General features: G+C 35.3%; 4 protein-coding genes across 6 annotated transcripts; 3 read left to right on the top strand and 1 right to left on the bottom strand.

Annotated features, from left to right (window-relative positions):
* Positions 1-4,046: 4,046 nt before the first annotated feature.
* LOC148167144 (guanine nucleotide exchange factor DBS-like) lies at positions 4,047-17,808 on the top strand. The gene is made up of 12 exons (XM_088047169.1): positions 4,047-4,372; positions 12,911-13,139; positions 13,190-13,280; positions 13,600-14,532; positions 14,578-14,778; positions 14,830-14,991; positions 15,036-15,191; positions 15,241-15,426; positions 15,476-16,197; positions 16,245-16,452; positions 16,498-16,624; positions 16,674-17,808. The coding sequence occupies exons 1-12, from the start codon at positions 4,240-4,242 to the stop codon at positions 16,775-16,777; spliced, it is 3,252 nt and encodes a 1,083-aa protein (XP_087903295.1). The 5' UTR covers positions 4,047-4,239; the 3' UTR covers positions 16,778-17,808.
* LOC148167145 (uncharacterized) lies at positions 4,283-11,456 on the top strand. 3 transcript variants are annotated; one of them, XM_088047172.1, is made up of 3 exons: positions 4,283-4,372; positions 9,384-9,665; positions 9,732-11,456. In XM_088047172.1, the coding sequence occupies exons 2-3, from the start codon at positions 9,384-9,386 to the stop codon at positions 11,070-11,072; spliced, it is 1,623 nt and encodes a 540-aa protein (XP_087903298.1). In that variant the 5' UTR covers positions 4,283-4,372; the 3' UTR covers positions 11,073-11,456. The 3 variants fall into 3 exon arrangements, with proteins under 3 accessions (XP_087903298.1, XP_087903299.1, XP_087903296.1); XM_088047173.1 differs by lacking the exon at positions 4,283-4,372 and adding an exon at positions 7,514-7,750 and having other exon boundaries at positions 9,384-9,662; XM_088047170.1 differs by lacking the exon at positions 4,283-4,372 and adding an exon at positions 7,515-7,750.
* A 367-nt stretch (positions 17,809-18,175) lies between the features above and the next one.
* On the top strand, positions 18,176-19,179 carry LOC148167143 (large ribosomal subunit protein eL19-like). Its single transcript, XM_088047496.1, has 3 exons — positions 18,176-18,271; positions 18,506-18,612; positions 18,656-19,179. The coding sequence occupies exons 1-3, from the start codon at positions 18,267-18,269 to the stop codon at positions 19,141-19,143; spliced, it is 600 nt and encodes a 199-aa protein (XP_087903622.1). The 5' UTR covers positions 18,176-18,266; the 3' UTR covers positions 19,144-19,179.
* SWIP (strumpellin and WASH-interacting protein) lies at positions 19,170-23,480 on the bottom strand. Its single transcript, XM_088047495.1, has 15 exons — positions 23,294-23,480; positions 23,117-23,244; positions 22,907-23,066; positions 22,692-22,861; positions 22,419-22,643; positions 22,136-22,372; positions 21,914-22,090; positions 21,537-21,869; positions 21,403-21,487; positions 21,120-21,358; positions 20,742-21,073; positions 20,359-20,588; positions 20,050-20,310; positions 19,407-19,999; positions 19,170-19,359 (listed from the first exon to the last, which is right to left on the bottom strand). Exons 1-15 carry the CDS (start codon positions 23,343-23,345, stop codon positions 19,303-19,305), a joined length of 3,279 nt encoding a protein of 1,092 aa, XP_087903621.1. The 5' UTR covers positions 23,346-23,480; the 3' UTR covers positions 19,170-19,302.
* Between the last annotated feature and the right edge of the window lie 3,226 nt (positions 23,481-26,706).

Raw genomic sequence — 26,706 nt, 5'->3', positions numbered from 1 at the left:
CTAGAAATGATCCATCCAACTCAACTTGCCAATCAACTTTCCAACAGTTTCTCCAAGAGTTAAGTTTGGTGCCTGATTCGTTTGAAGAGTGCTAACGTTGGCGCCTGTAATGTGTTTTGTGGGATTTACAGGGTAAGTTATCCTCGTTTTGAATTTTGCCATTTAATGATTTGATTTTTCCTTATTGCAGTTTCTTCGTGTCTACGAAAAAGATGGCAACGGTGGACTTCGAGGAAAATGAAGAAAGTCGACCAGATGCAAAGTGTGTTTGTGCAGTGCAGTGAGATAAAGAAAATTCACCAGAAGCATTGTGTTGGTGCAGTGCTCGAAAATCTGTCAAAAAAGGTCAAATGTGTAAGTGCGGGTTTTTTAAATTAGTGTGGTGGAAATCTGTGCTTGTGGTAAAAATAAGAATTAGTGCCGTTAAATCAAAGTTCTGTACACACTTGGAGTTGAGTTCTGAAGTACATTCCATCAGAATATTGTCCATGGGTAAATAATTTAACTTATACAGTTTTCCATAATTCTAAGTTACTCTGATTCCAGTTAAGCGGTGTATTGTCGGTAGCATCAGATAATATCGCCACGCACACCAACCCAAAGAAGATTGGAAATCTTTTCAGCTTCTTCACAACGTTCAACTCAAAAAGTGAAGAAATTCTTTCAGACAAGCTTCATCCAAGTTAGCTTTTCTGTCGGTTTTCAACAGTTCCTCTGAGAATCAAGAATTCATGGCTACGCTGGAGACGACAAAAAGAAAACTGGAAATTTTTTCTTATCAGAATACTCTTCATAACTCGCGTTCGTGGGGTGTTTTTAAAAACGAAAAGTTTCGGAAAGTTTTATGTGTCTTTTAGGGCGGGCAGTTTTTTTAAGTTTTCTACAAAGTAATTTCAAAGTGCTTCACAAATAATAATTAATACAGCCGTAAATAATTTAAAGTTGTGAGTGGTTTGTTTGTGAGTGTCTGTTTGGAAATGGTTCCTGTTCCATAACGATACAGCGAAGGGCCGGGATTTAAACGGTAAGTAATCTTTGTTTTGAATGTTGACATTTACTAATTTGGGTTTTCTTTATTGCAGTTTGTTCGTATCTTCGAAAAAGATGGCAACGCTGGACTTCTAAGGATATGAAGAACATCATCAAAAAGGTTTGAGATTTTTTTCTGCGCATTTCGAAATATTCGAAAATCGGTTTCGCTTGCGCACTCTGTGTTTAGTGAATCTTGAGAAAGGAATGAATTTGAATGGAAGAACAAATTGGTAAGTTTTAAATAGGTAAGTTTACAAATATAAAATTCTTGACCAAGTAAGTACTGTTGAGAAAAAGTGTATTGTGGAGTCCCTAATTATTTTTTTCAGGTAGGAGATGGTTTGTGTCTTGTGACGTTACAGCGGAGGGTCGGAAAGATGGCAACTTTGGACTTCGAGGGAGATGAAGAAAATCGACCAGAAGCAAAGTGTGTTTGTGCAGTGCTAGATAATGTCTTAAAAAGTGTCGAATGTGTTAGTGCTGAGTGCGGGTTATTTAAATTAGTGCTTTGGAAATCTGTGCTTGTGGTAAAAATAATGATTTGTGCCGTTAAATCAAAGTTTTGTGTTGGTGTTTGTGTACCCTTGGAGTTGAATCCTGGATTACTTACCATGACCATGTTGCGGAGGGTGCGGAATCCAAGATGGGTTAAGTAGTTTTATTTTTACAGTTTTTCAATCATTTTAATTTATTTTGATTTCAACCCGCTAACATGCATTGAAGAATGAAGAATATACATCCCGGACATTAATCAAAAATTTGGAAATATCTTCGGCATTCTTTATGATGTTCAACTCTAAAACCGAAGCCATTCTGCTAGAAATGATCCATCCAACTCAACTTGCCAATCAACTTTCAACAGTTTCTCCAAGTGTTAACTTTAACTTCGTTTGAAAAGTGCATCCGTTGGCGCTTGTAATGTGCTTTGTGGGATTTACAGGGTAAGTTACCCTAGTTTTGAATTTTCTCATTTCATAATTTGTATTTTCCTGATTGCGGTTTCTTCGTATCTTTGAGAAAGATGGCAACGGTGGACTTCGAGGAGAATGAAGAAAATCGACCAAATGCAAAGTGTGTTTGTGATGTGCAGTGGATGAAGCAAAGAAGCAAAGTGTGTTTGTGGAGTGCAGTGAGATAAAGAAAATCCACCAGAAGCATAGTGTTGGTGCAGTGTTCGAACATCTGTTAAAAAAGATCGAATGTGTAAGGGCTGAGTGCGAGTTTTTTAAATTAGTGTGGTGGAAATCTGTGCTTGTGTAAAAATAATTATTAGTGCCGTTAAATCAAAGTTTTGTGTTGGTGTCTGTGTACGCTTGGAGCTGAATCTTGGATTACTTTGACCATATTGTGCAAAGTGCGAAATTCATGATGGGGAAGTAGTTGAATGTTTACAATTTTTCAATCATTTTCCAAATTTTTCTTGACTCCGGTTTAGCGCAAAATGGATTGTTGGTTGCATAAAAATTTATATCTACGGATATCATCCAACTGACGATTAGAAATCTCTTCAGCTTCTTCACGGTGTTCAACTCGAAAAGTGAAGAAATTCTATCAGAAATGATTCATCCAACTTAGCTTTTCTGTCGGCTTTCAACAGTTCCTCTGAGAATCAAGAATTCATGGATACGCTGGAGACGACAAGCAGAAAACTGGTAATTTTTTCTTTTCAGAATACTCTTCATAACTCGCGTTCGTGGGGTGTTTTTAAAAACGAAAAGTTCCGGAAAGTTTTATGTGTTTTTTAGTGCTGGCAGTTTTTTTAAGTTTCCTACAAAGTAATTTCAAAGTGCTTTACAAATAATAATTAATACAGTCGTAAATAATTCAAAGTTGTGAGTGGTTTGTTTGTGAGTGTCTGTTTGGAAATGGTTCCTGTTCCATGACGATACAGCGAAGGGCCGGGATTTAAAGGGTAGGTAATCTTCGTTTTGAATGTTGACATTTACTAATTTGGGCTTTCCTTATTGCAGTTTGTTCGTATCTTTGAAAAAGATGGCAACTGGACTTCTAAGGATATGAAGAACATCATCAAAAAGGTTTGAGATTTTTTTCTGCACATTTCGAAATATTCGAAAATCGGTTTCGCTTGCGCACTGTGTTTAGTGAATCTCGAGAAATGAATGAATTTGAATGGAAGAGCAAATTGGTAAGTCTTAAATAGGTAAGTTTACAAATATAAAATACTTGACCAAGTAAGTACTGCTGAGAAAAAGTGTATTGTGGAGTCCCTAATTATTTTTTTCTGGTAGGAGATGGTTTGTGTCTTGTGACGATACAGCGGAGGGTCGGAAAGATAGCAACTTTGGACTTCGAGGGAGATGAAGAAAATCGACCAGAAGCAAAGTGCGATTATGCAGTGCTAGAAAATGTTTTAAAAAGTGTCGAATGTGTTAGTGCTGAGTGCGGGTTATTTATATTAGTGCGGTGGAAATCTGTGCTTGTGGTAAAAATAATGATTTGTGCCGTTAAATCAAAGTTTTGTGTTGGTGTTTGTGTACCCTTGGAGTTGAATCCTGGATTACCTACCATGACCATGTTGCGGAGGGTGCGGAATCCAAGATGGGTTAAGTAGTTTTATTTTTACAGTTTTTCAATCATTTTAATTTATTCTGATTTCAACCCGCTAACATGCATTGTTGGTTGCCTGAAGGGAATTTGGCGTTTGCGCTACAATGTGTATAAGAGGTTGCATAACTCGAGTTTTTTGTACAAGGTTTTTTATTTATCTTTTAAAGATAAGATCAACAGTCTAGACTGCTGATCGTAATTACCTTGTTCTTTCGAAAATGTAGGATTTTTATTATTTTTACCGGCTAATGACATTATTGGGTACGAAAACTCCGAACTACGAACAGACTGGCGTCTGCCTTGTTTATTTTTATGTGAAAAAAATCAATAAGAGCGCTCATTATTTAGATATTATATTGCAAGGCGTGATAAGCTGATAAGATAAGAATGGTAGATCAAGTTGCCGTTGTTTCATAGATGGCGCAAGTCTGCCGACTGCAACTGTCACTATTGACAGAACAACAGTTGTGAAGCAAACGCAGAGCCGGAATCGGGAGTGTAGAATTCTCACGTTTGTTTTGGAAGTTGCAACGCGCGACGACGTGGTCAAAATGGAATTATATCAGCCCCCATTCAATAGAATTACCAGTGGATTGTGATGTCAGTGTTGTCAAGAAATTTTGGGCCATAATTTGAATTATGGCCGAATCTAGTCTAGAAACACAAATCGATTTCTTCCTGGAACAATTCAAAAGGAATTCCTCCAAAGCTATGGAGGAGCGTACCACAGTAAGCCGGTCCAGAAGTTCGTATTTGGACACAGAATCTCCAGGTTGGTGGAAATTTGTATACACACCTGTATTTTTGTCACGTGGCCATTTATTGATAATGTCTTAAATGTTGTTAGTAGCGGTTCATTGCACCAGCCGTTGCACCTTGCATCGATGCAATTACAAGGTGAAGGTACGATTTCCATTTCCTTCTGCAGCTGACATTGAATTACCACCTGCGTTGTCGTAAAAAATGTAAAAAAATCAATATATTTAATGATTTTTTTAATTTTGCTTATTATGAGATATGCATTGCCCTAAATATTCCGTTACGATGTGTAAACAGAGAAAAAACTGCTGTCATTACTTTTATTACTAATTTAAAAAAGCTAACCACATCGAAATTTAAATCAACAGAGTAAACACCACCTCAGCTTTATGTCGCTTTTTAAAATTGCTTCATGATAATAATAAAATCCCAGATATCGTATTTGTGGTTACACAAACCCCAGGAAATGTAATCACGGTTAATCAATACAATAGAACCGAATAAATATCTAGTAGGTTGTGAAGAACTAATTTAATGACCAGGAGCGTAGTTAAAGGTAATAGTCAAGCGAGTCAAGTTTTTAAATCATAGCAAAAAATCACAACTCATTTAATTACATACTTAATTAAAGCTGTTAACATTGTTACTGGCACAGAAAATAAGTAAAAAAAAGTACTGGTTATTACGTTACCCAGTTGTTTTGACCTCTATAAATTTCCAAGAACGTTTGTAGAAAAAGGGAAAACGCGAGTTCGAAATCTGGACACTCAAAAATGCACAAACGTGCTATTAAATGTTTATGGGATTGATAAAAAAAATACCTGGTTAGAAATATTAGTATCAGCCCTTCGAAAAGGTGTCCCTAAACCCGTGAAATATCTATAAATATCATATGAACTTCTGTCTACCGATGTCGAAAATCGATTTGTTAGATAAGAGTGGTTCGAAAAAATACTGCCAGTAACCCTTTTAAAAAAACTTTGCAAGCCTTCTATTATAGAAATAATTTATTTAAAAGATTTCATGTCGTTGTCTCTTACATTATTAATAGCTTGAGGAACATAAATAAATGAGATGGGTTTAATTTCGGATACAGTTTAATATTTTATACGAAACTTGACATTTTGGGGTGTTCTCTGCTTCAGTTTCAGTTCAAACTCGCAGTCTATACAGATCGATTTTAAGAGTTTGGTTGTTTTGTTTAAGGGGATTCTGTTGAAAAATAGCGGTAAAACTGAATATTACACATTTTTTTTTCGAAACTTCAGAATAATAAGACCCGATTATTAGCAAAAAAGATGGCGAAAACCGCATCTTTCTATTTGTCGTAGTTCCGGACACCGACAATTCCGGAGCTTCAAAATTTTTGCCGTCTGGCGACTACCCGAAGTTTAAATTGCTTCGAATTCCGTTATATGTTGACGTACGGGAAAATTGAGCACAGTTTTGGATTCTGTGTGAAATTCTTCATGAAATGAACACCAATAACATAAATTTGCGTTCTAATTGAACTAGAAATTCCACTTGGTTCTAGAGATATTTCGTTGTTATAATATTGCTATTCTCATAAGCGAAATCCGACTGGAATTCCCTTAATAAATCCTTTAATTACTTGAAGTACAATTTTCAGTACTGCAGTTGAGGGCACTGAAGATATAAAGTTCAGTTTCTCACAAGAAATTTGTGGGAAAATAAAACGAGATCGTTGAAAAAAAACTGAGAATGAAATTGCGAGTTCAATTATTATTATTATTACCTGAGCCACTCATCAGAATCTATTATACAGTTGCGGAGATGTTAAAAAACGCATAAATTTGTTTAAATTAACGATCAAAATTCTTTACTGTCCAATACAACACAGCTTTCTTCTTTTCATTTTCTGGAATGTGAACGTGAATTTTCTCTATTTAGTGGCATCTCGGATAAATTTATTTTCCATTCATTCTATAAGCGAGGGTGCTTTAAAGATTTAATTACAACTGACAGATGATATAGTCGGCGTATTTATGAAGATATTTGATACTTCAGGTTCATTAATACTCTATTGAATTGTTATTTGGTTTCACTTCTTGGAAATCCTACGAGCTCAATCTGAAAATACCAAAAGTCCAAATAGAGTTGCCACTACACTTAAATTCCAAGCCTACTTCGCGTTTTTCTATAGATTACCAATCACTTTCATTCTTTCCTTTGTTTATTTGTTTTCACTCACGTTTTAGTCGTTTGAAACTTGAAGCTGTCTAGCTCAGATTCAAGCGACTCAACTGCAGTTACAATTTTCTTTAACCGCGTTTTTCTGAGCGCACGATATATGTAGATTTATTTACATAACAACGTTTGTTTTCGTTTATTTACGAGTAAACCTCTTCGTTCGTGAGGTCTTTTATCCACTGTTGGTCGATAAACAAAGCGTAATGTCGTATTGGAACTTTTATAGGCCATTTCCCACAGTAGAGTGGAATACTTCAACGTGCTTGGAAAAAGTGGTTTGCGGTTTTTGTGAATTTATGTAACTTGGAGCAAAAATATGAATTTAATTAATAATTAGCAATGGTAATTAGTTTGAACAAAAGTTTTTGTTTCGTAAGCTACATAGTAACTTTGATCTTCCGTTATCTATGTAGATTAATACCAACGGAAATTTAATTTGTTCTGTTTGAATGGGGAACGCGACCGTTAAATTTTCCCGCTAGAAGGCAGCGAGGTGGTCGATTTGTGGTTTGTAGTAAAAGTAATAAGCGGGTATATAAAATTGCCAATTTCGTTTTTTTTTCTGTCAAAATTTACAGTAACTGCAATATGATTTCATTCGAGACGAGGCCAAATTTTATCGGAAATATAATATTCAAATAAGTGCGTGTTGGGCCAATCTCTTACATAAAATTACAGTTTATCCAGAAATCTATTACAAGATCTGATTATTCCTTCGCAAAATTTATGTTTTAATAGAGTTAATTGTGTGTGACGGGGCAACAAGATTTACCGCAACCAACTTAAAATTCGACGCACCCAACGAATTGAATAGAATATTGTTGAAACTCGTCATGTTTTCGATCGGAGTCCCCCGTCTTTGTGGCATTTTAATCGCCGAATTAAGTTGGTGTCTCGCATTTTTATTTAAATTTGAATTTTGTGGAATTTAGTGCGCGTGCGTGACTTTGTGCGTCTGCGTAGTGAGAGTGAATCGTGTGAACGCGAAGATGTTGACGACGGCGAATATGGCGTACAATGCAACCGAATAGTTTTCGATTCCGGTGCGATTATTTCGTAGAAATACAATTTGAATAGTGTTGTGAAGTGCATATAGTGATATTAAATGATAGAGAAATGAATCTACTTTATGTTTCATGGCGGAAATTGGTTGCTTTATGGCATAAAATTTGAATAAAAGGTAAAACGTCTGTGTATGTAATGGATACCAATAGGGCCCACTTTTGTGTGACTGCACGGTTGGCAAACGAAAATGATCTTTTATGTAATACATAAAGACTGTTTTCGCTCAAAGCCAACATAAGCAGCAATATTATTATGGTATCTTTTGTTTATGTCGTGCAGAGCACGTTTTTAAGGGAAAATGTCAAATTTCAAAGAAATTCATGGACTATTATTTACTCTACTCGCCAGTGACATTTTAAAATCGCCATGGATAATTATCCAATTTTTAAGGGCTTTTAATCGGAACGAGACGAATTTTATAATTAATTAAATCGATCATTCCAGTTATTAATATCAAATTCTTTAAAAACATCTCTAAAAATATCCTTTTTTTTTATTTGGCTCATGGAAATTGCATCATTAAATTGGTACCTCAGAAGCATCAGTCTCCAATTTTCGTGAAAAATGAGATAATAATCTTCTTTGTTAGTCTTTAGATCTTCTTTAGAACAATAAAAAATATCCTCGTAACATAAAAAATCAAACAAATTATGTTTTTTAAGGAACAAACTATCATATCGTATTGGAAGCATAAAAACAACTTTTTTCCAGGTGTATATTTCGAGCTGATTTTTTGCTCTAAACTAGCTCAAATTGATGTTAAATGAATGTATATTATATGGGAATACAAACCAAAATTCGTGTATTGGAACATGCCACAAAATGATAGACAATAGCCTATAGAAATTGCTGAATTTGGGCCTATGTTAAAATATTTAGTTTGTAATAAAGTACAAGTAGGTTTTTAATTTAACCCTTCCACGGTTAATCCGCATCAGGATAATCGAGGTTCTACTGTATTACCTTTTTTTTTATACAAACATTGTTAATTTATTAAAAGTTTTTATTAACAAGTATGACTGAAGTCCGCATAATTCAATTATAAATTAGAAGCATTTAAAGAACCAAGTGAAAAAAAATGCATACATTAATTTTGGGACAATGGTTACGACGATTACGTACGATCCGAAGTAAATAATCGTCAGTAATTCTCAATTTACCCTTAAATTGCATGTTTGAAAAAAAAAATTAATAAAAACGTTGTGATTTTACAAAACACCTGTTCCGTTGATTTTGTTAAATTTTTTTATGGACGTATTCCTTTATGCTTCTGAAGTACCGATTTTTGATAACACTTTGCATATGATTGGACAATTACAAAGTCACACCGTGAATTTAAATTTGCGCGCCAACTTTTAATTTCGAGATTTTTTGAGTCGCCGTGTTATAAAAAGTCAAAATATTTTATTACTCATGCTATATTCATACATTTGCTTTATTAACCAATTATAATCGTTTTGCTGCTCAGCACATAAAAATTTAGTATTGAATTCACCTTGGAAATGGCAACGATAAAGTCCAAGCTCTGTTCCGCGAAAAATATCGCAGTTTTATTTGTTCTTTCTCCATTATCCGCGAATTGATTTGTCAGGAACAAAGTTCTTCCTAGTGAGTTGTACTACTAGTCGCCTTTCAAAACGTAAAAGTTGAATGTGACGTTTTCCCGAAAAACGTGAATTCCGTTGCTGCAAAGTTAAATCATCATGCGTTTCCGAAACATTGCTGTTATGAATGTTTACTTATCACAGATGGCTCAAGTCGACGAAGCGGAAAAGGAAGCTAGCGAAGTCTTACATTCATTGCTGTCTGTAGAACGAATAGAGAAATCCGAAGTGATCCTAGAAAACAATGAAAACCAATCTCCGTCATCTCAATCATTTCAATCAAATCCTCCTTCAGGAAGCGATGTTGTCGAAGGAGAAGCCCAAATGCAATGGTCGCAACCTGTAACTCTCGCTGCACATTCAATTTTTTCTGCAATAGATGGGAGTACTCATTTTCAACAAAACCAGATTGACGATCAGCAGGTAGTTGTACATAATCCTTAGTTTTTGAGGTACTACCCCAAAGTTAGTTTCTAACAACTGAAGTTATAGGTGATCTGGGAAGGACATACTATCCAAGTGGATAATGGAAGTCAGCATATTAACGCGATTTATGCTAGTCCAATTGAAGAAGCACCACAATCACCGAAACGGAATACTACAACAACTCCTGCAGCCCTGAAATCAAAAACACCGCCCAAAACAACCAAGAAGAAACAACCACCTAAGAAGAAGAAGAAATCGTTGGTTGACGCGAATTCAAATGGGAATGATTCGACGAAGTTGGAAGAGAGTTCAGCACAGGTGAAAGAAAGGTTTAAAAGAGGCTGTGAGTGTCAAGATGAAAGTTGTTTTCGAGGATTAAATCCGGAGAGTGTGTACAAACATAGACTTAACATTGCGGAGTTAACCAAAGGTGAACACGATATGTATTTGATGGGGGTTACGATGGCATGTTTAGCGAATCCTGACACTACTGTACGACACAAAGAAAGGAGAAGACTCCGAGCACAGTACGTCTATCAAGGACGTAGAGTTTGTCTAGACGCTTTCTTGTACCTGGAAAATTGCACCCACTATCAACTCAAGAGAATAAGGAAACATGTGATGACGCACGGAGTTGCTCCGAGAGTCCATGGGAATCACGGGAAGAAGCCGCACAATACGTTTCCGTTGGATATATATTACCACGCTACGGAATTTCTAAAACAGTATTTAGAACAATACACTGGGGAACGAGATATTGTAAACACGAAACAACCAATACAACTACCCTGGGATGTAACTAGGAAAAACCTCCACGACGCGTATAAAGAATACGGCCAAATACTAGAACCTGGTATCAAACTCATGGGTTATTCAACCTTCCGACACTTCATGAAAGAACAGTTTCCACACGTTAAATTCTGCAAAGTTGAACCGAAAACCGCATCAGCGCCCCAACAAAACCAAACTCAACAACAGCAGCAGCAACATACACAACCGGCTCAACAGCAACAGCAACAGCAGCAGCAGCAACAACAGCAACAACAACAACAAGAAACTCCCCAAATTCATCAACATACGATACAAAAAAGTGCGCAGATTATTGAACGGCCCAGAGAACAACAAATTCAAAAGTGTGTGATAAACAATGAAGTACAACAAGTTATTCCTCTTGTGGTCGCTCAACCCAACGATGGTACCGGTACTCAACACCACCAACAAACATTCTTAGTGACTCCCGTGTCGCAAATCATATCCAATGGGACACAGAACCCTAATGGGCATGCACCTGCAAATGCTTATTCGTATCAGTTGACCAATACAGGATACGTTATTAACGAACAAGGGAATATTGTGACGACTATGGCGAATCAACATCATGCGCCGTATACTTTTAACAGGATGTAAAATGATCAATTTGTACATATTGCACTGGTCAACAAATTTTGGACGAAATTTGTACTAGAGCAGCGGAAAGGTATTTCTAAAGTAGAAGTGTTCTTTCTGAATCTTAAGCCCGTTTTATTCCATCAGGTCAAGGTTCGGCGATATTTGTAAAACAAGTTTTTTTAGTACACCACGTTCACGTTTGTTTTTTTCAGTTTTGCTTAACGTGCAAAATCATGACATTTTATAATATATCATTGATCGTTTTTTTTTTGACGTGAGATCAGTTTTTCAAAAAATAAAAAAATATAGGTCGTTGGAAGCTTATTAAATTGTAATACTTTGCACGCTCTTAAGAAAAAAGAGAAGAAAATTAATTTTTGTACAGTAGAACTTCGGAATATCTTTGAACCCGTATCGGATAGAGCAAAACGGGCTTCAGAGTCAAAATCAGGAGTCCGTTCTACTCTAGAAATGACTTTCCATTTCTCCATTACAATTTTTAATCAAAATTTGTTGACTGATATTATTTATAAGAAAATCGTATTTATTTTAATTTGATGTCTCCATTTTTGCATTTATGGTGGCGATTTGTACATAATTGAAAATTCTTAGGGATATCGTCAGTTGGCAATACACAATGTAAGGCCAGCATAAATGGAGCTATATTTTTTGTTTTATTTTAATTGATTTAAAAAGTTATAAACACTGGGAAAAGAGTGATACTGTATTATGGAATAGTATTAAGTAACCACGGAGCGCATCCGCCATATTTTTAGGGGTCAGTCTCAAATTGACGTGATATCTTCCCAAGTAGACACGACAGTGCAAATAACTTCAAATGAAAGTTATTTGCACTGTTGCTTAATTTGTTGCAAACGTTTACATGTCCGATTTCTAGGTTGTAGTTGCAAATTCACGTAAGTATTGATTACACAAAACAAACATTTTTATATCTGTTACTTTGGCGTGTAATCAGTAGTTACATTATGTAAATAAAACTAGGCGTAGCGGCTTTTATATTAACATAGTTTTTTCTTCGATTTTTTGTATATGTGAAGCTGGGAGCTCGTCCGTTATTAAATAATATCGACTAATAATATTTTAATTCGCTAACGGACGAAATTCCAGGCTGTAGTTATTTATTTTGCTTTAAATTAAATCGTAACTTAATTTTTAGTTGTGTAAGTAGACAGTATTTTCATTCTGAAGAATTTTCGATCTTCAGACTTGCCAAAATAAATTACGACTTGTCCAATTACACCGGTTTTCTTTATATTGCGTTAGAAACGTGTATTTTTTAACAAAATAAAATTTTTATGTTTTCATTTTACAAAAAGAGCTAAGTAAACCTTTCAAACTAGACTCCCGTTTCCTCTCATAGTGACAGACCAAAAGTGAAATTAGCTCCGAGAGGACCCATCAGATGAGAGATAGTTTTCCTTATCATATCTATTGATATGCTGCAATAAAGCAGGAAAATTCATATTGTCGCATCCCGCAAGTGAATCACCTATTGAAGCAATACCTACCATATTGCCTTTTTATGTTTTTTTTATTATTCCGTTTTGCATGAAGTATGCGATAAACGCTATCGCCACGTGACTTGAACAAACCAATAAAGACTGCGAAACTCTAATACAAAAACTAACGAACATACTATGATGCAGTTAGTTTTCCGGTTGTTTTGCTTTCATTAAATTCACCGCGCGGTGTCTGCAATTATTTGTTTCTATCAGTTAAAGTAAACACAGGAAAACACTTCTAGTGATGGGTCGGTTTGTTTATTTTTTGTCTATAAATTAATACATTTTTGTGTTTTTTTTTTCAAATGTGATATAATAATTTTTTTTGTTTAGATGACCCTGTAACTCCATGTGAAGAAATTGAAATGGTAAACACCATTCAAGCGGAACCTTTAGGACTGAATGATGTTGCCGAATTGTTGCATTCACAATACGCTATTATCTCAGGTGGAAAGTCAAAGGAAGGGTGTCCTATTATCACTTTCCCTGATAACAATAATTTTCATTTGTTAACGGATGCTGAATATCAACGATTAATGTTATATTTAACTTCAGTGCCGTCGTAAGAACGAACAAACGAGAAATGCTGGAAATATATTGTTTGGTTTGTAGGCTCCAAGAGGCAGATCTGGGCTTCCATTTAATCATAGATAGGAGGAAAGACAGATGGAACTCGGTCAAGACCGTGCTGTTAAAAATATCTGTAAGTTATATTTTTAACTCCGCTAAACTAGGGTAAATATTTAAATATTTTAACAATATCCCAATTTTAACTGGAATTGTTATATCTTCTAGTTATTCTATTTAGCACTAATCGATACTATCATTTTTGAGTGAAAAAAAAACGCGTTGTACCCTTTTTGCCCTTGCGAATTTTTGCCGGCGTGTTCATTCATGCATGATTCAACTTGTTTACGACGTTTCCAGCCGCTTCAATCAAAATATTTCTTATCGGTGATTTATAAATTCCCAATTAACAATGAAAGGAAATAATTAGTAAGTTCTTGATTCTAATTTTGCAGGTGTACTTTCCGGGTCTGATTCACGTCGTCTACGTGATCAAACCTGCGAGCTTTTTGCAGAAAGCTTTATCGGAAGTTAGCAATAAACTTTTTAAGGACGAATTTAAGTTTCGTATGATAGTTTTAAGTACAATAGAAGAACTCTACGAATACGTAGATCTGAACCAAATAACAGCAGATTTAGGTGGTAGTTTGCATTATTCGCACGAAGAATGGATGCAGCAAAGAAAGGATTTTGAGAAGTTCTCAGTTATAACCAAGCAGGTGTCAAATGCCTTAGATAAATTTACCAAAGTTATCGACGAAGCCGAATTACCCAATAACGTCGATTCTACACAGCAGATTCTAAATTGTCAAACTCTCGGTTATTCTGAATTAAAAGAGGAGATTTTGTCTGCAGCCAGACATGGTGAAAACCTCCTTTGTTCCTTAAAACGAAAATCAACAGAAGATGACAATAGTTACACTAGTGATACTATGGGAGACGTTTTGGCCATCGAACGACTTTTGGTACAATTAGAAGAAACTGAACGAACTTTTGATGATTTCTGGCAACAACATTCCACAAAGTTACGACATTGTTTGGAGTTGCGACGATTCGAACAAGACTTTCGGGAGTTACAAATCAACTTCAGCTCACATTTGAAAGTTGTCAACGATATGACAGAAATCGGAGACAATCCCAGTCGAATTGATGATTTTAGTAAAGATGTAATCGCCTTCGAAAAATTGTGTTTAGTAGACATAGAAAGAGCCGAAGAAGTGATTTCTTCGGGACAAAATTTAATCCAAAACAAATTTTTTTATCCTTTACAATGTGTCGAACCCAAATACTGTGAACTTATTACAATGCGAGATAGTTTATTGGATAAGTTGATGAAACGGAAGGAGATTTTGATGAGCAACAAAAAAATTTTAGAGGACGTTGAAAAGGTTTGTTGAAAAAGTGAGTGATTTTGAGTTAATTATGTTTTGTAGGCGAATGAATGGTGTGCAAAGGGATTAGAGTTGTTGAATGTTCATAAAATGGACAAAGGTCTAGACTCACAGACTGTTAAAACATATGCTCAAGAAATCGAAGAATTTTTGAAGACGACTGAAGTTTTTCAAAACCATTCCAAAGAAATGATCCAATTACAGGATTATATAAGTGCAGAGAATAAGACGCGACTGGCTCAGGTACGATACAAAAACTCGAATATAATTTCAATTTCAAGTTCAATCTTTCAGGTGTTACAAAAAATCGACGAAGTCATTTTTCTCTGCAAACAACGTATTACAACCCTAAATTGTTTAATAGAGCCGGAGTTTGTCCCAGTCTTGCCCGTCTGTAAACAATCAAGTGTTCCTACCGAGAAAACAGTAACTCGAAGGATCTCAAAGATACCAAAAGTAATTTCTACAGTGTTTCCGCTCAAAGTAACTTTTTTTTATAGAGTCAGTCATCAGAGAAACACATCGAACTGGAGCTAGAGCATACGTACCCTTCCCCTGAAAACGATGAACTTAATAAAATCAAAACAGGCCACGTTTTGACTGAGTTAATAGAAACCGAGAAATTTTACGTATCGGAATTATTATCAGTGATAAAAGTGAGTAAAATTCTGTAAGGAAACAATTATAAAAGCGTTTGAATTCAAGGGGTACAAAATGGAAGTAAATTCTGAAGATCTACAACATTTGGTTATCCCAGGACTTGAAGATAACATAAATATCATATTTGGGAATTTGGACGAAATCTATAATTTCCACGCTAACGTGTTTTTACAAGATCTGGAAAATTGCATAACGTCGATAGATTTGGTGGCTCTCTGCTTTGTCCAACGAGTAAGTTAATAAAGTGTGATGAAAATAATTTTTTCAAATCAATTTTCAGAGGGACACGTTTTTTCGCTTATACAGCTGCTATTGCCAAAACATTCCGCGCTCTGAGCAACTTCGTGAAACTCTAGTAGATGCCAATATGTTCTTTCAAACATGCCAACGTAAGCTAGGACATAAACTACCTCTCGCTGCGTATCTTCTAAAACCAGTTCAAAGAATAACCAAATATCAGTTACTCCTCAAAGACTTGCTGCGATATTCAGAAGCTGAAAAATGCTGCAAGGAGTTGCAACAAGCTTTAGACTGTATGTTAGTAGTATTAAAATGTGTCAACGACAGCATGCACCAAATATCAATCACTGGATTTCCCATCGACTTATCACAACAAGGAGATCTACTTTTACAAGGCTCGTTTTCTGTTTGGGTTGAAAATAAGAAGGATCTAAGGTTGAGACTAAAACCGATGCGAAGACACATTTTTCTTTATCAAAAATCGATTTTATTTTGCAAAGCCACATCGAAATCGTCACATAACAAAGCCACATATCATTTTAAACATATTCTGAAAATGTCACAAGTTGGTTTAACGGAATCAGTCAAAGGAGATGCGAGAAAATTCGAGATTTGGCTGCAAGGACGACAAGAAGTCCACACGATTCAAGCAGCGAATGCAGAGCAGAAACAGTCGTGGGTTAACGAAATCAAAAGAGTTCTTCTCAACCAACTGGAGGAGCTAAAAGGGGAGAAGATCAAACAATACACACAGACGCACAAGTAAGATGATCATATTTGTCGTTTTTAGATTTCAATATTTTGTTTAGACCTCTCCGTCAAACTACATCGTGGGAAAAGCAAAAGAACGCACCCAACATTTCACTGAACACCACTCAAAGAGCAATGAGCTGCGACACGGATTGCCAACCGCCCCCAGTTCCCGGAGAGCCTCTTGAAAACCTGGAGAGCGAAAACTGGTCGTCTGACGGCAGCAACAGTGACGACGAAGAGCACCCGAATAAAAACGCAGTTCCTGTATGTACAACTCGTGTTTGATTTGAAATAAATTGATTTTTTTAGAGTGGCCGTTATGTGGCGTTGGCTGATTATTGTGCTATTGGCAACAGTGAAGTGAATATTCGCGAGGGTGACATGGTTGAACTTCTGAAAGTTGGCTGTGCTGGGTGGTGGTTCGTTAAAATAATAGGTTCGTGATTTTTGTGGAGAAAAATGGGAGTTTTGATTGTTTTTTGTAGGAAGTTCAGCCGAGGGGTGGGCCCCTGCAGCGTTTTTGGAGAATCTCCACCGAAAAAGCTCACGCAGCAGTAGCAAAAGCCATGATAAGCTAAACGATGACTAAAGTTATTTGTTAAGAGTTCAAGTTTCAGGCTGTACCAAAAGTTAGTTTTAGTGGTTAATAATGTCGCTCAGATTTTTGATGACAACCCTACATATATTTTTTAATATTTATTAAGTAACCAGCCTCATATATTCAACAATAATCAGATAATCTTATAAAGGAAATACCGTTTGAAATTACAGTCGTCCTTTTATATCGTTTATGAAATCAATTGTTAGTAGTCAGTGTCCAGTTATAGCAGTTGCTCAGTTGACACCTTTATATATTTTACTTTTTGTTATATTTACACGGTTTAATGTTATTTTATCGTAATTCCTAGAACGAGAATTCGTGAAGTTTAGACTTCAAATGGATGTAGTGAAAATATGAATAGTTGCAGTTCAGTGTTTCTAATTACTGCACACGCTACCGACGCACGAAGTCGTCCAAAAATTCATCAGAAATTTTGCCCAAACTTCAAAGTTACTGATGAAAATTGATTTTGTAGCGAAAAACGCGACCTTATAGCTGCTGGAACGTGTCATTTTTATTTGAATTCATCAAAGCGTGTGCATTTATATGTGCTAGTGTTTCCTATTTGAAAGCTCAAATTTTTTGCCAAATGTGATAGTTACCCTAAATTCAAACACTCGAATTCTGTTGAAGTTGATCACTAGTATTATATACGTGTATACGCTCATTTTCATTGACTGAGTGTATATAAAACCTAGGACTGTATTCACAGGATTCATTTTACTACTCTTGTACAGTTAATGTTGATGCATTTGCTAACTAATTATCGGAATTGCAGTTATTTACAGGTCAAATATATTAACGTCAGTACAAATTTTAACAATTACCTAATTCTTATATGGGCGATTTCACGAGTATTCACTATTATTTGAAGATAAAAAACTCGTTATTGTATTTATTTTATTTATTTTAGAGCGTAGAAATTGTCGGCGTGATTGCAACTAAAGAAGGATTTGCAATTGTTTTTATTGAATGAAAGTATTTTTAATATGTTATACAAAATTATTGCTGAATATACACGTTTGTGTTGTAACCTTTTATTTCAATTTCCCTCAGGAAAAAAATTTCTGCAAAAAATTAACTGCAGACAAAACTCCTCACTACCTCCTTTCAAACCATATAAAAAACTGCACGATTTAATCACTGATCAATAAAATGTTATTTACTTTGATTAGAAGTAATGAGTTTTTAACTTCTTTCCATATCCCCAAAAAACAGTGTTGTGAGTCGGCTCTTATGCATTGATAAGGTTTACAAGTCGTACAACAGATTAATTTAACAATACAACAAAACTTGTACCAGAATTGGCCAACATTCATTTTTCAAATTTGGTGTTTTTTTATGCCGCCATCTAAGGGGCTACTTAAAAACCAGAACTTTACAGTTTTCTGTTTTACTGCACGCTTCCAAACAACTGTCAAGTGTCAAAAGTCAGAAAAAAACTGAAAGTGCAGTTCTCCACGTGATTGTGTAAAATATGAGGTAATTTTTACAAATTAATACAAATAAAGAACAAATCGTTAATTAAAATTGAGTCGAAATTAGTAATTTCACATTTTTAAAGTGTTTTTCGTACAAACTTGGGCACTTTGAGGCATAACCCCAAAATCGAACATGCCCCCGTATTGACCCAACAAAACTAAGAATTTACGTCGCTTTTTTAATTTTTCTTGAATATTGTACAAAAGATTCCACATAAAATTCCCTTTTTTCTAGTTCTTTGAAACTCCAGAAGAGGCTGGCCGCCTCGGTAATGAGGTGCGGCCGCAAGAAAGTCTGGTTGGACCCCAACGAAATTAACGAAATTGCCAACACGAACTCCAGTAAGTCACTGAAGGCAAAAAACGCAACTAATTTTTTTTGCAGGGCAAAACATCCGCAAGCTCATTAAAGATGGCCTTATTATCAAAAAGCCAGTGGCGGTACACTCGCGCGCCCGTGTCCGCAAGAACACTGAAGCTAGAAAAAAAGGACGTCACTGTGGGTTTGGTAAAAGAAAAGGTACGGCCAACGCGCGTACCCCACAAAAGGAGCTGTGGACTCAACGGATGCGTGTCTTAAGACGACTCTTGAAAAAGTACAGAGAAGCGAAAAAAATCGACAGACATCTCTACCATTCTTTGTACATGAAGGCGAAGGGTAACGTTTTCAGGAATAAGAGAGTTTTGATGGAATACATCCACAAGAAAAAGGCCGAGAAAGCTAGAAGTAAAATGTTGAGTGACCAAGCTGACGCTCGCAGGTTGAAAGTCAAAGAAGCAAGAAAACGGAGAGAAGAGCGCATTGCCGCTAAGAAACTCGAAGTTTTACAAAATTATCAACGAGAAGATGAAGCCGCGGCTGCAAAGAAATAATTTTTTACGGAAATGAAAATAAATAATTATGAAACATACGTATTTTCTTTTAAAAAGCTTACACATTGGTGTTTGATAAAATATAAAATAATGCGAACAAACTGGAATGCGTATTTATATAGCACTAATGGTACGTGGCTGCTTTAATTGCACCTTTAATCATGTCTGGAAGAAAATTCTGGCACTGCTGAAACTGTAATAAAGTAGACGAAACTCCTGGAAATCAAAAATTATTTTTTTTTAATAAAGGTAATGACACATACGCGCTCGAACGAAGTGATCCTTTTCTCCGATAACTGCAAAGTTTGTTGCAACTTATCGTCCTGTTTACTCGCCACAGCTTTCTGATCTTCAATCTTCCTCTTATCGTGCTCGAATTTTGCTTGTACTGATTGAAACCAATGTAGCGAATTCAACTGACTTTCTTGTCCCAGAAGCTCGATGATATAAGCAAGTCCAATGACGAATCCATCATCAGTGAACGCTGCATCATTCTTGTTCTTTTTGTTTAGTCGTTCCTTGCACGTTAAGGAATGTTCAACGAAATTTATTGTCAACGGAGGTACGATTATGTAAAAGTTCTTCAAGTGTATATTACTAGGGTCTCTGAAGACTGGTATAAAAACTTTAACAAGTAGCTTAAAATACTCTGTAGCTTCCTCAAAATTCTCGACGAGATTTTTTATATCACTCATTAAACAATTCGCCGCTTTTTTTGTCAAGTCTGAAGCTTCTTCTTCACTGATAAGCTCGTTTATTTGGTCGATTTCTTTCAAATTGGGGATGAAGCAAGTGCTGTCGGCTAAAAAGCGGCGACCTCCGGAGCGGATCAAACGGACGTACCCCATGGCATTGCCTAAAAACCTATTTATATACACCCTGTATACTTCGTCATAACGTGCCAACCTATTTGTGTGATAAGCTTCCTGAACAAGTCCAAGTAGCTCAAACCATTTTGATTCAATCCCAAATTACGAATACCATTATTAAACTTGTCGGCACGTTCGTACGGGTACATCTGAACTAATTCCGATTTGTGTTCAGAAAAAAAACGAATGTCTTTCAATAAACGCGACTTTATATGCTCGTCGAACATGAATTGCGAAAATATATAGAATTTCTTCTGTAAAAATTGGTACGTAAAGTTCACCGTTGTGTTCATTATGCCTGGAAATTATGGTAAAAATTATGGACCACTCTATATATATTCAGTACCTATGCCGTGAGTTCTTATGGAGTTCGCGACGTGAGAAATATTGATGGTGTTTAAATGTTTATTATTGCTGGACTCCTCGACGAAAACTTGATTGTTTAAATTGTACAAATATTTCCCAACAAAAATATTAATATTTCTCATGATTTCCAAGACATCTAAGCCCTGTTCCAATGTCTGCATCGGAAGATTGTCTTCCACAGTCTGTAAACTGTACTGAAGACGTGCTAATCTAAAATTCACTTTAATTAAACCCGTGTAGGATAAATTTAAAATTGCCTTAATTTAGTGATCGACAAGCTACTAAATTATGTAAATTCATTTTATTATTTATTGTGAAATAATCAATACCGTTCCGTTCCGCGACTTAATTCTTTTTTATTACCTTCTCATTTCGCCATATGTTTTCCAGTCGTGGAGAACCACCGTGGTCAGATTATAAAACATGTTGCTCAAATAGTGTTCAGTCTCCTTCTTGATACTGATGTAAATTTTATCCATTCTGGCAGGACTGAACTTGGCGAAATTCAAAGAAAGCGTGTTTTTGAAAGGGTCTGATGGTGGTAATTGTAGATGCAAGTGTGTTTGAAGGCGCAAATTAGTCTCAACAATTTGATTTAAAGGTCCAAACAAGTCTTTCTTGAGACAAGCGTCAGTCGATGCGGAGATTTTGTCTCCGGCAATAAGAGCACAATCACTTAAAGCACTGAGTATCAACTGAAATTAACAAATTAGCGATTGCTCGTTGGGTTATTTAACTTACATAATATCTAGATAGGTCGGATTTTGTTTCTATCATTTTTGAGAAATACACAGGCAACATATAAATTTGGTGCCAATATAAAAACGAGCAATCACATAGTCGATTTAGTATCGAATGTACACAACAAATTAATTCTAAACGGTTTATCACAGCCCTTATCTCAGTTAAATGATCGTAAGAAAGCCCACTCGCTGATAAAGACAACTTTGCGATCAAAATCCGTTGACTCGTGTTAGGTCCTGCAAAAAAACTAATAAAAAACTCCACAATTGTTCTAATTTACCTTTCAAATTATGCTCGCAAACATTCAACGCGGACAAAACATCCAACTGTTGTTCTTTATACGACTTCTCCTGAGTGAAGCTTTTCTAAAGAACAAAAAACTAATACTGGGGTTTAAATTTCCGGAGTACTTACACGAATATTACGTAACAATGTCAAGGCTTTGTGGGATAACTGTTGCGAAATCAACGAAATCACGTAAACAAGAGGCAACAATTTTTTATGGAAAATAAACTGAAAGCATTTCAAAATTTCAACAAGTCTGCACAAAGAAACGAGCACTGATTTGGCCATAGGGCGCCCTTTATCAGCATGGAGATTTGTGATCCATTTTACGACTTCACTGATTTTTTTCACGAGTTTAATGCCCTCGATTAGGAGATTTGAGGTTTCTTGAAGGTGTTTCACGTCGAAACATGTCAAGTTTCTCTGGGTTATCCTGTCTATTTCTATCATCCAGTGACATGCCTAAAAGTACGATATACCGTGTGATACTTTTTTTTTATTATTACCTGTAAGCACAAGAAATGGGACTCTTTAGGCAAATTTTGACTCCTCAGTGCAATTCTCGTCAGTCTAGCATTATCAACAGTTTTTTCATCGATGAATTTACCAAACGACGGAATGTGTTTTAACAGGAAATGTTCAGGATACCAGAGAATGTTGCCACAGAGAGTACACGCGGAAGCCTAACAACAGATTTTAAACAAAGAATCGATAATTCGAGCTCAGACCTTTTTATTGACTTCTAGTAGTCTCTTGACTAACTTTTTATCGGTGGTACCAAACAAATAATGTTCCAAAACAACAAGAGCATTGACTTGTAACCAAACTTGGGTGAAAAACACATTTTCTTCGTCTTTTTCCAGCTCTGTCAATAACTGGTTGATGTAGGCGGAAATTTCGTTGGAAAGACTACTGTTTTTTATAACCAGGATCAATTTTTCGTCGAGACATTTTTCTAACGCGTTCTATGAAAAATTATACACTAATTGTACAAGTATGGGTTTGAATCACCTTAAAAATATTCCCCGTGAGTAACGTGCTATCAATATTCCCCAAGTGTTTGTCAAGGGAAATGATTTCTTCACGGGTCAATTGGTACTTGGAAGGGTTGTGTAAAATTCCCTTAACGGATCGCCAATACAGCGACCAATGCTCTTTTAATAAACTATGCGATGAAAATAAACTATCAAAAGTTAACAAACAAACTAACAATTCTGCTAAGCAGTCCAACAGTTCCTACAAATCAATTTCTCAAAATTAAATTATGATGTTGTGAAATAATACCGGAAAACACGCTCCGGAACTTATCGTGTTGAATTCTTTTCCGAGAATCGCACACAATTGTTGGAATAACAAACTGACAACTTGGTGACATCTTTCAACAAAACAATTAACCTTTTGGAGGACATCAACTATTGATGCGACTGATTGCAAATTTTCCCATGTGCTTTTCCCTGTAACAAACGTTGTAGTTTGGGAAAACCACCCCAAAGACGCACCTTCTCCATAAAAAACGAAAATAGAATAATAACCACGGGCTTCCTCAACTAGCGAATTAATTTCCTCGCAAACCGCCGCCAAACTGGCTAGAATTCTACTCAACAATTTATTATCAGAGTGCACCAAATGAAGCACTGATACACTTTCGCTTTTCGTACTCTAAAACGTGGAAAATAAGCCAAAAATTCGCAATGTTTACCATTTTTAACCTGTAGCAAAATCGGTTCTAACCTCACGTTTGAGTTATTTGGCAGTTTTTCTTTGAAATTGTTCAATTCCGCAGTGTATTTATCTAAGAAATTTCCATACTGATGTAATTGTACTTCGCCAATTAGCCCTTGAAAAGATAAACGTAAATCGGGAAAAAGTGAGGTTAAATCACTTACGATGAGTCTCCGCGTTTAACTTTTTCTCGGAGACGTCCCTGGGTTCGAGCATTGTATAAATTTTACACCACACTTTCCCGTCAGTTAACACATCGTTTAAACTAAATAATTACTACTTTATTTGAAATGAAAAATAATTTGATTACCGGAACTGCCAACTTAAAACGATTGACAGAACAGGGAACAGGCCAGTGGCGTAACAAAAAAATCCCAACATTTTAAAATTTTTATTACCATTATCAATATTATCATATAATTTTATTCCCATTATTATCATATAATCAAAGTATATCAAAATATATTGTGTTAGTGTCTTTTTTGTCTTTTTTTTTGAATCCACGGATAAACTGCAAAACTGCAAATCGATTTTTTTTTGCGATTTCGACAAAATGGTTTCATTGTATGTTCCTTTAAAAATGAAGACTTTTGTCGTAGAAATACATTACTGTTACAATAATTTAAACATTTTTTAGATAAAATTAAAACGCGTTTCGTCACTCCTGTAAAATGATCAAAAAACGATTTACGAGCTTTTGCACTTTAACCGTCGATGTACAAGAGTATAAAATATGAAGTTAGTATTATATTTTTCAATACATAAAACTGTAAAAATATATAAGATTAGTATTATATTTTCCAATATATAAAGGTGCGTAAAAATATATAAGATTAGTAGTTTTAGTATCCCCATATACATATAAAAGTATAAAAATATAAAATCGGTGCGAATACTGAACGGTACCAGAATCGTTTCCATTTCATGCTTCGGTCTTGGCTGTTTTTTTAGTTTCCTCGTTGAGGGATTTTTTCATTTCAGCCAGTTTTTGTCTTCTTTTGCGTTGCTTCCTGCGGCACCTTCTTCTGCGGCGCTTCACGCGGCGTTTTATGGCCCGTTCCTCGGCCTCTCGCTCAGCTTCGGTTTTCTCTGTCTCCTCCCGCTCCATATTGCCCTGTGGCATTAATACAAAAAAGAATTTAAAAAGAGTCTGCGAATATAAATATCGTCGACTTAAATGATTAAGTTGCTAAGTCAATTTTTCAACAAAATGCGCTTTTAATTTTTTACAAATAATAACAGAAAGGTACAGCGTTGGATCCTTTTATGTGTTATTATTTCAGAATTAAGAAAGATTCTATTTTTATTTGCCAAATTTTCAAAGCTCGGATTTGACGACACATATAAAAAATAAAGATTTTTCGACCTAGGTTACAAAAATTCAAAATTAAATTTTAGCAACTTAACGTCAATAACCAACGGTTTTACCCAAACAATTTTTTTTTTTTTTCAATAATCTGTGTTTAACATACATACGAGTTAGTTAGTATATGTGGATTTTTAAAGAATTTTTCAAGTAAGCTTATTTTTTTAAATTGGTTTTACGTTTTTCGATAGTTCGAATAGGGTCGGTTTTAATTAATTCAGAGATTATTGAATAACCAAATCAGGCAATTCTTGAAACGCAAAATTTTGGGAAGTAATATCGTTTTTAAGAAATCTATTTTCGCCCTGGAAATATCACTTATTTCAAATTCAAACCGACAAAATAAAATGGATGTAAACATTAATATCATTACAAAGAAATAATTTTATTTTAAGCTCGAAATCTGACCTCTAGTGATCTGGATGCGGTAGCTAACCCGATTAAATCTAGAAATATTTCTGCGGTTGTTTTAAAAAACAAAACGTCCTAAAAATGACTTTATAGTAATATAAAAAACTGTTTATTTTGTTAAGTATGAACACATTGCAGCGCATGTAAAAAACAAATTCCACTTTAGATCCTCGATTATTTTATTGGAAATAAAATTCCGCTTATCGTTTTAATACAAATAAAGACGACATGCACGAAATATTTGAGAAAAAAGTTGAGAAACTTTATAAAAATAGCTCGAAAAGCTCACCTCCGAAATAAACGAGCTTGTAATTCTGATTTATTACTTTTGAGAGCGATGTAAAATGAAAACCCATAAATATTGCCCTCTTAAACTAAATAAATTAAAATGTAATAAAAAAGTCATATAATTACGAATAATAAAATCTGTATTTATTGATATGGAGATTTATGTTTAAAAAACTAGTTATAAATTCGAAAAAGGGTAAATTTTGCAGTAAATATTAAATTAGTAAAAACTCACCTGTGATTTAAAGAAACGTTGCAAGTCGACTGGCAATGAAGGTATGCATTATAGATTATAAAGGTAAAACAATATTCTTTTGTTGAATCATTTTTATCGCAAACACATGCAATTATAGCCCTAAAAACTACATGTGTTTGTCTTGAGTGATTCAAAAGAAATCGATAGAGGAAGAATTTGCTTAGTAATATTTTATTTTCCGTTTTCCATCTTTCACAACAGGCATAAAAAGCAACATAAAGGTCCAACCGAACAATTAATTCATCGTAAGATGATCTCGCAAGGTTCAACATCAACCTTAAAAACATTTTTGTTTTTCACATATGCTAACATAATAAACATTTTATAAAATGTTATGATCTACGCCAATGTTGCGAGTGTATAAATATTACTCCTACCATTCCGGATTAAACTAAACTGTCCAAAAATACATCGGGGAAGCTTGTAGTTCTGATTTTAGCATGAAAAAAACCGAATTAGGCGTTAACTGCAAGAGTGTTAACGATTCGATTTCCGGTCTGTTTCATTAGTTATTAATTTCCGGAATCTCGTTTGTTTGGCAGTTGCACTTAATAATGACAGATCGACACCTACGCAAAGAGGAAAGAAACATCAATTCAGAACAAACAATGTCTAAATGCGTTTTTGATTTAAACACTTTCGGTGAAGCTGTAAAAATATTTAAGGGATCGAAAACAATTACTCATTGGTTTTCTGTTTTATTGTTTACATGCAGTTATTTTTGAACTGTCGAAGACGTCGGTGATGCTACAAATTGGAACAACGCATGAGAAGTCTCGACGCAAAAATATTTTTTCGAAAAAATTTACGACTAGCGTAGAATAAATATTTGGGGTAATGCGTAAAGATGTATCATAGAAATATTTAGTGTCGGAACGTCATGGATGAGTTGCTAAGGCAGATGCACTTTAATTAATTGCAGCTGTTTTAATCGTTTAAAGCACGGAAATGATTTACTGAAGAGGTCATCGATGGTGTCGTGGAATTGGCAGAGACGCCGGATCTATAATCTGAAATGTGTATTTAAGAAAAACATCATTAATATAAATAATGCGATCTGCCAAGCCCGCATACATTTAGCCCAGTTTCGGGATGTTTTCGTCCGAATTGGCACAATAAATGGCAGTATTGATTTTCAGCGGGACCTACTTTTGTTACGTCACATGAAACTGTCGCATGTAATCGCCACTGGAGTCTGGATTCTACGATCCGGATAGGAGAAAATGAAAACTCTCTTTAGATTGTGGAAAATTTAT

Source organism: Gnatocerus cornutus, chromosome 10 (genome assembly GCF_029298725.1).
Source record: "Gnatocerus cornutus isolate USDA-ARS CGAHR chromosome 10, icGnaCorn1.1, whole genome shotgun sequence".
Taxonomy (NCBI): domain Eukaryota; kingdom Metazoa; phylum Arthropoda; class Insecta; order Coleoptera; family Tenebrionidae; genus Gnatocerus; species Gnatocerus cornutus.
This window is presented reverse-complemented; position numbering and strand designations above follow the sequence as displayed.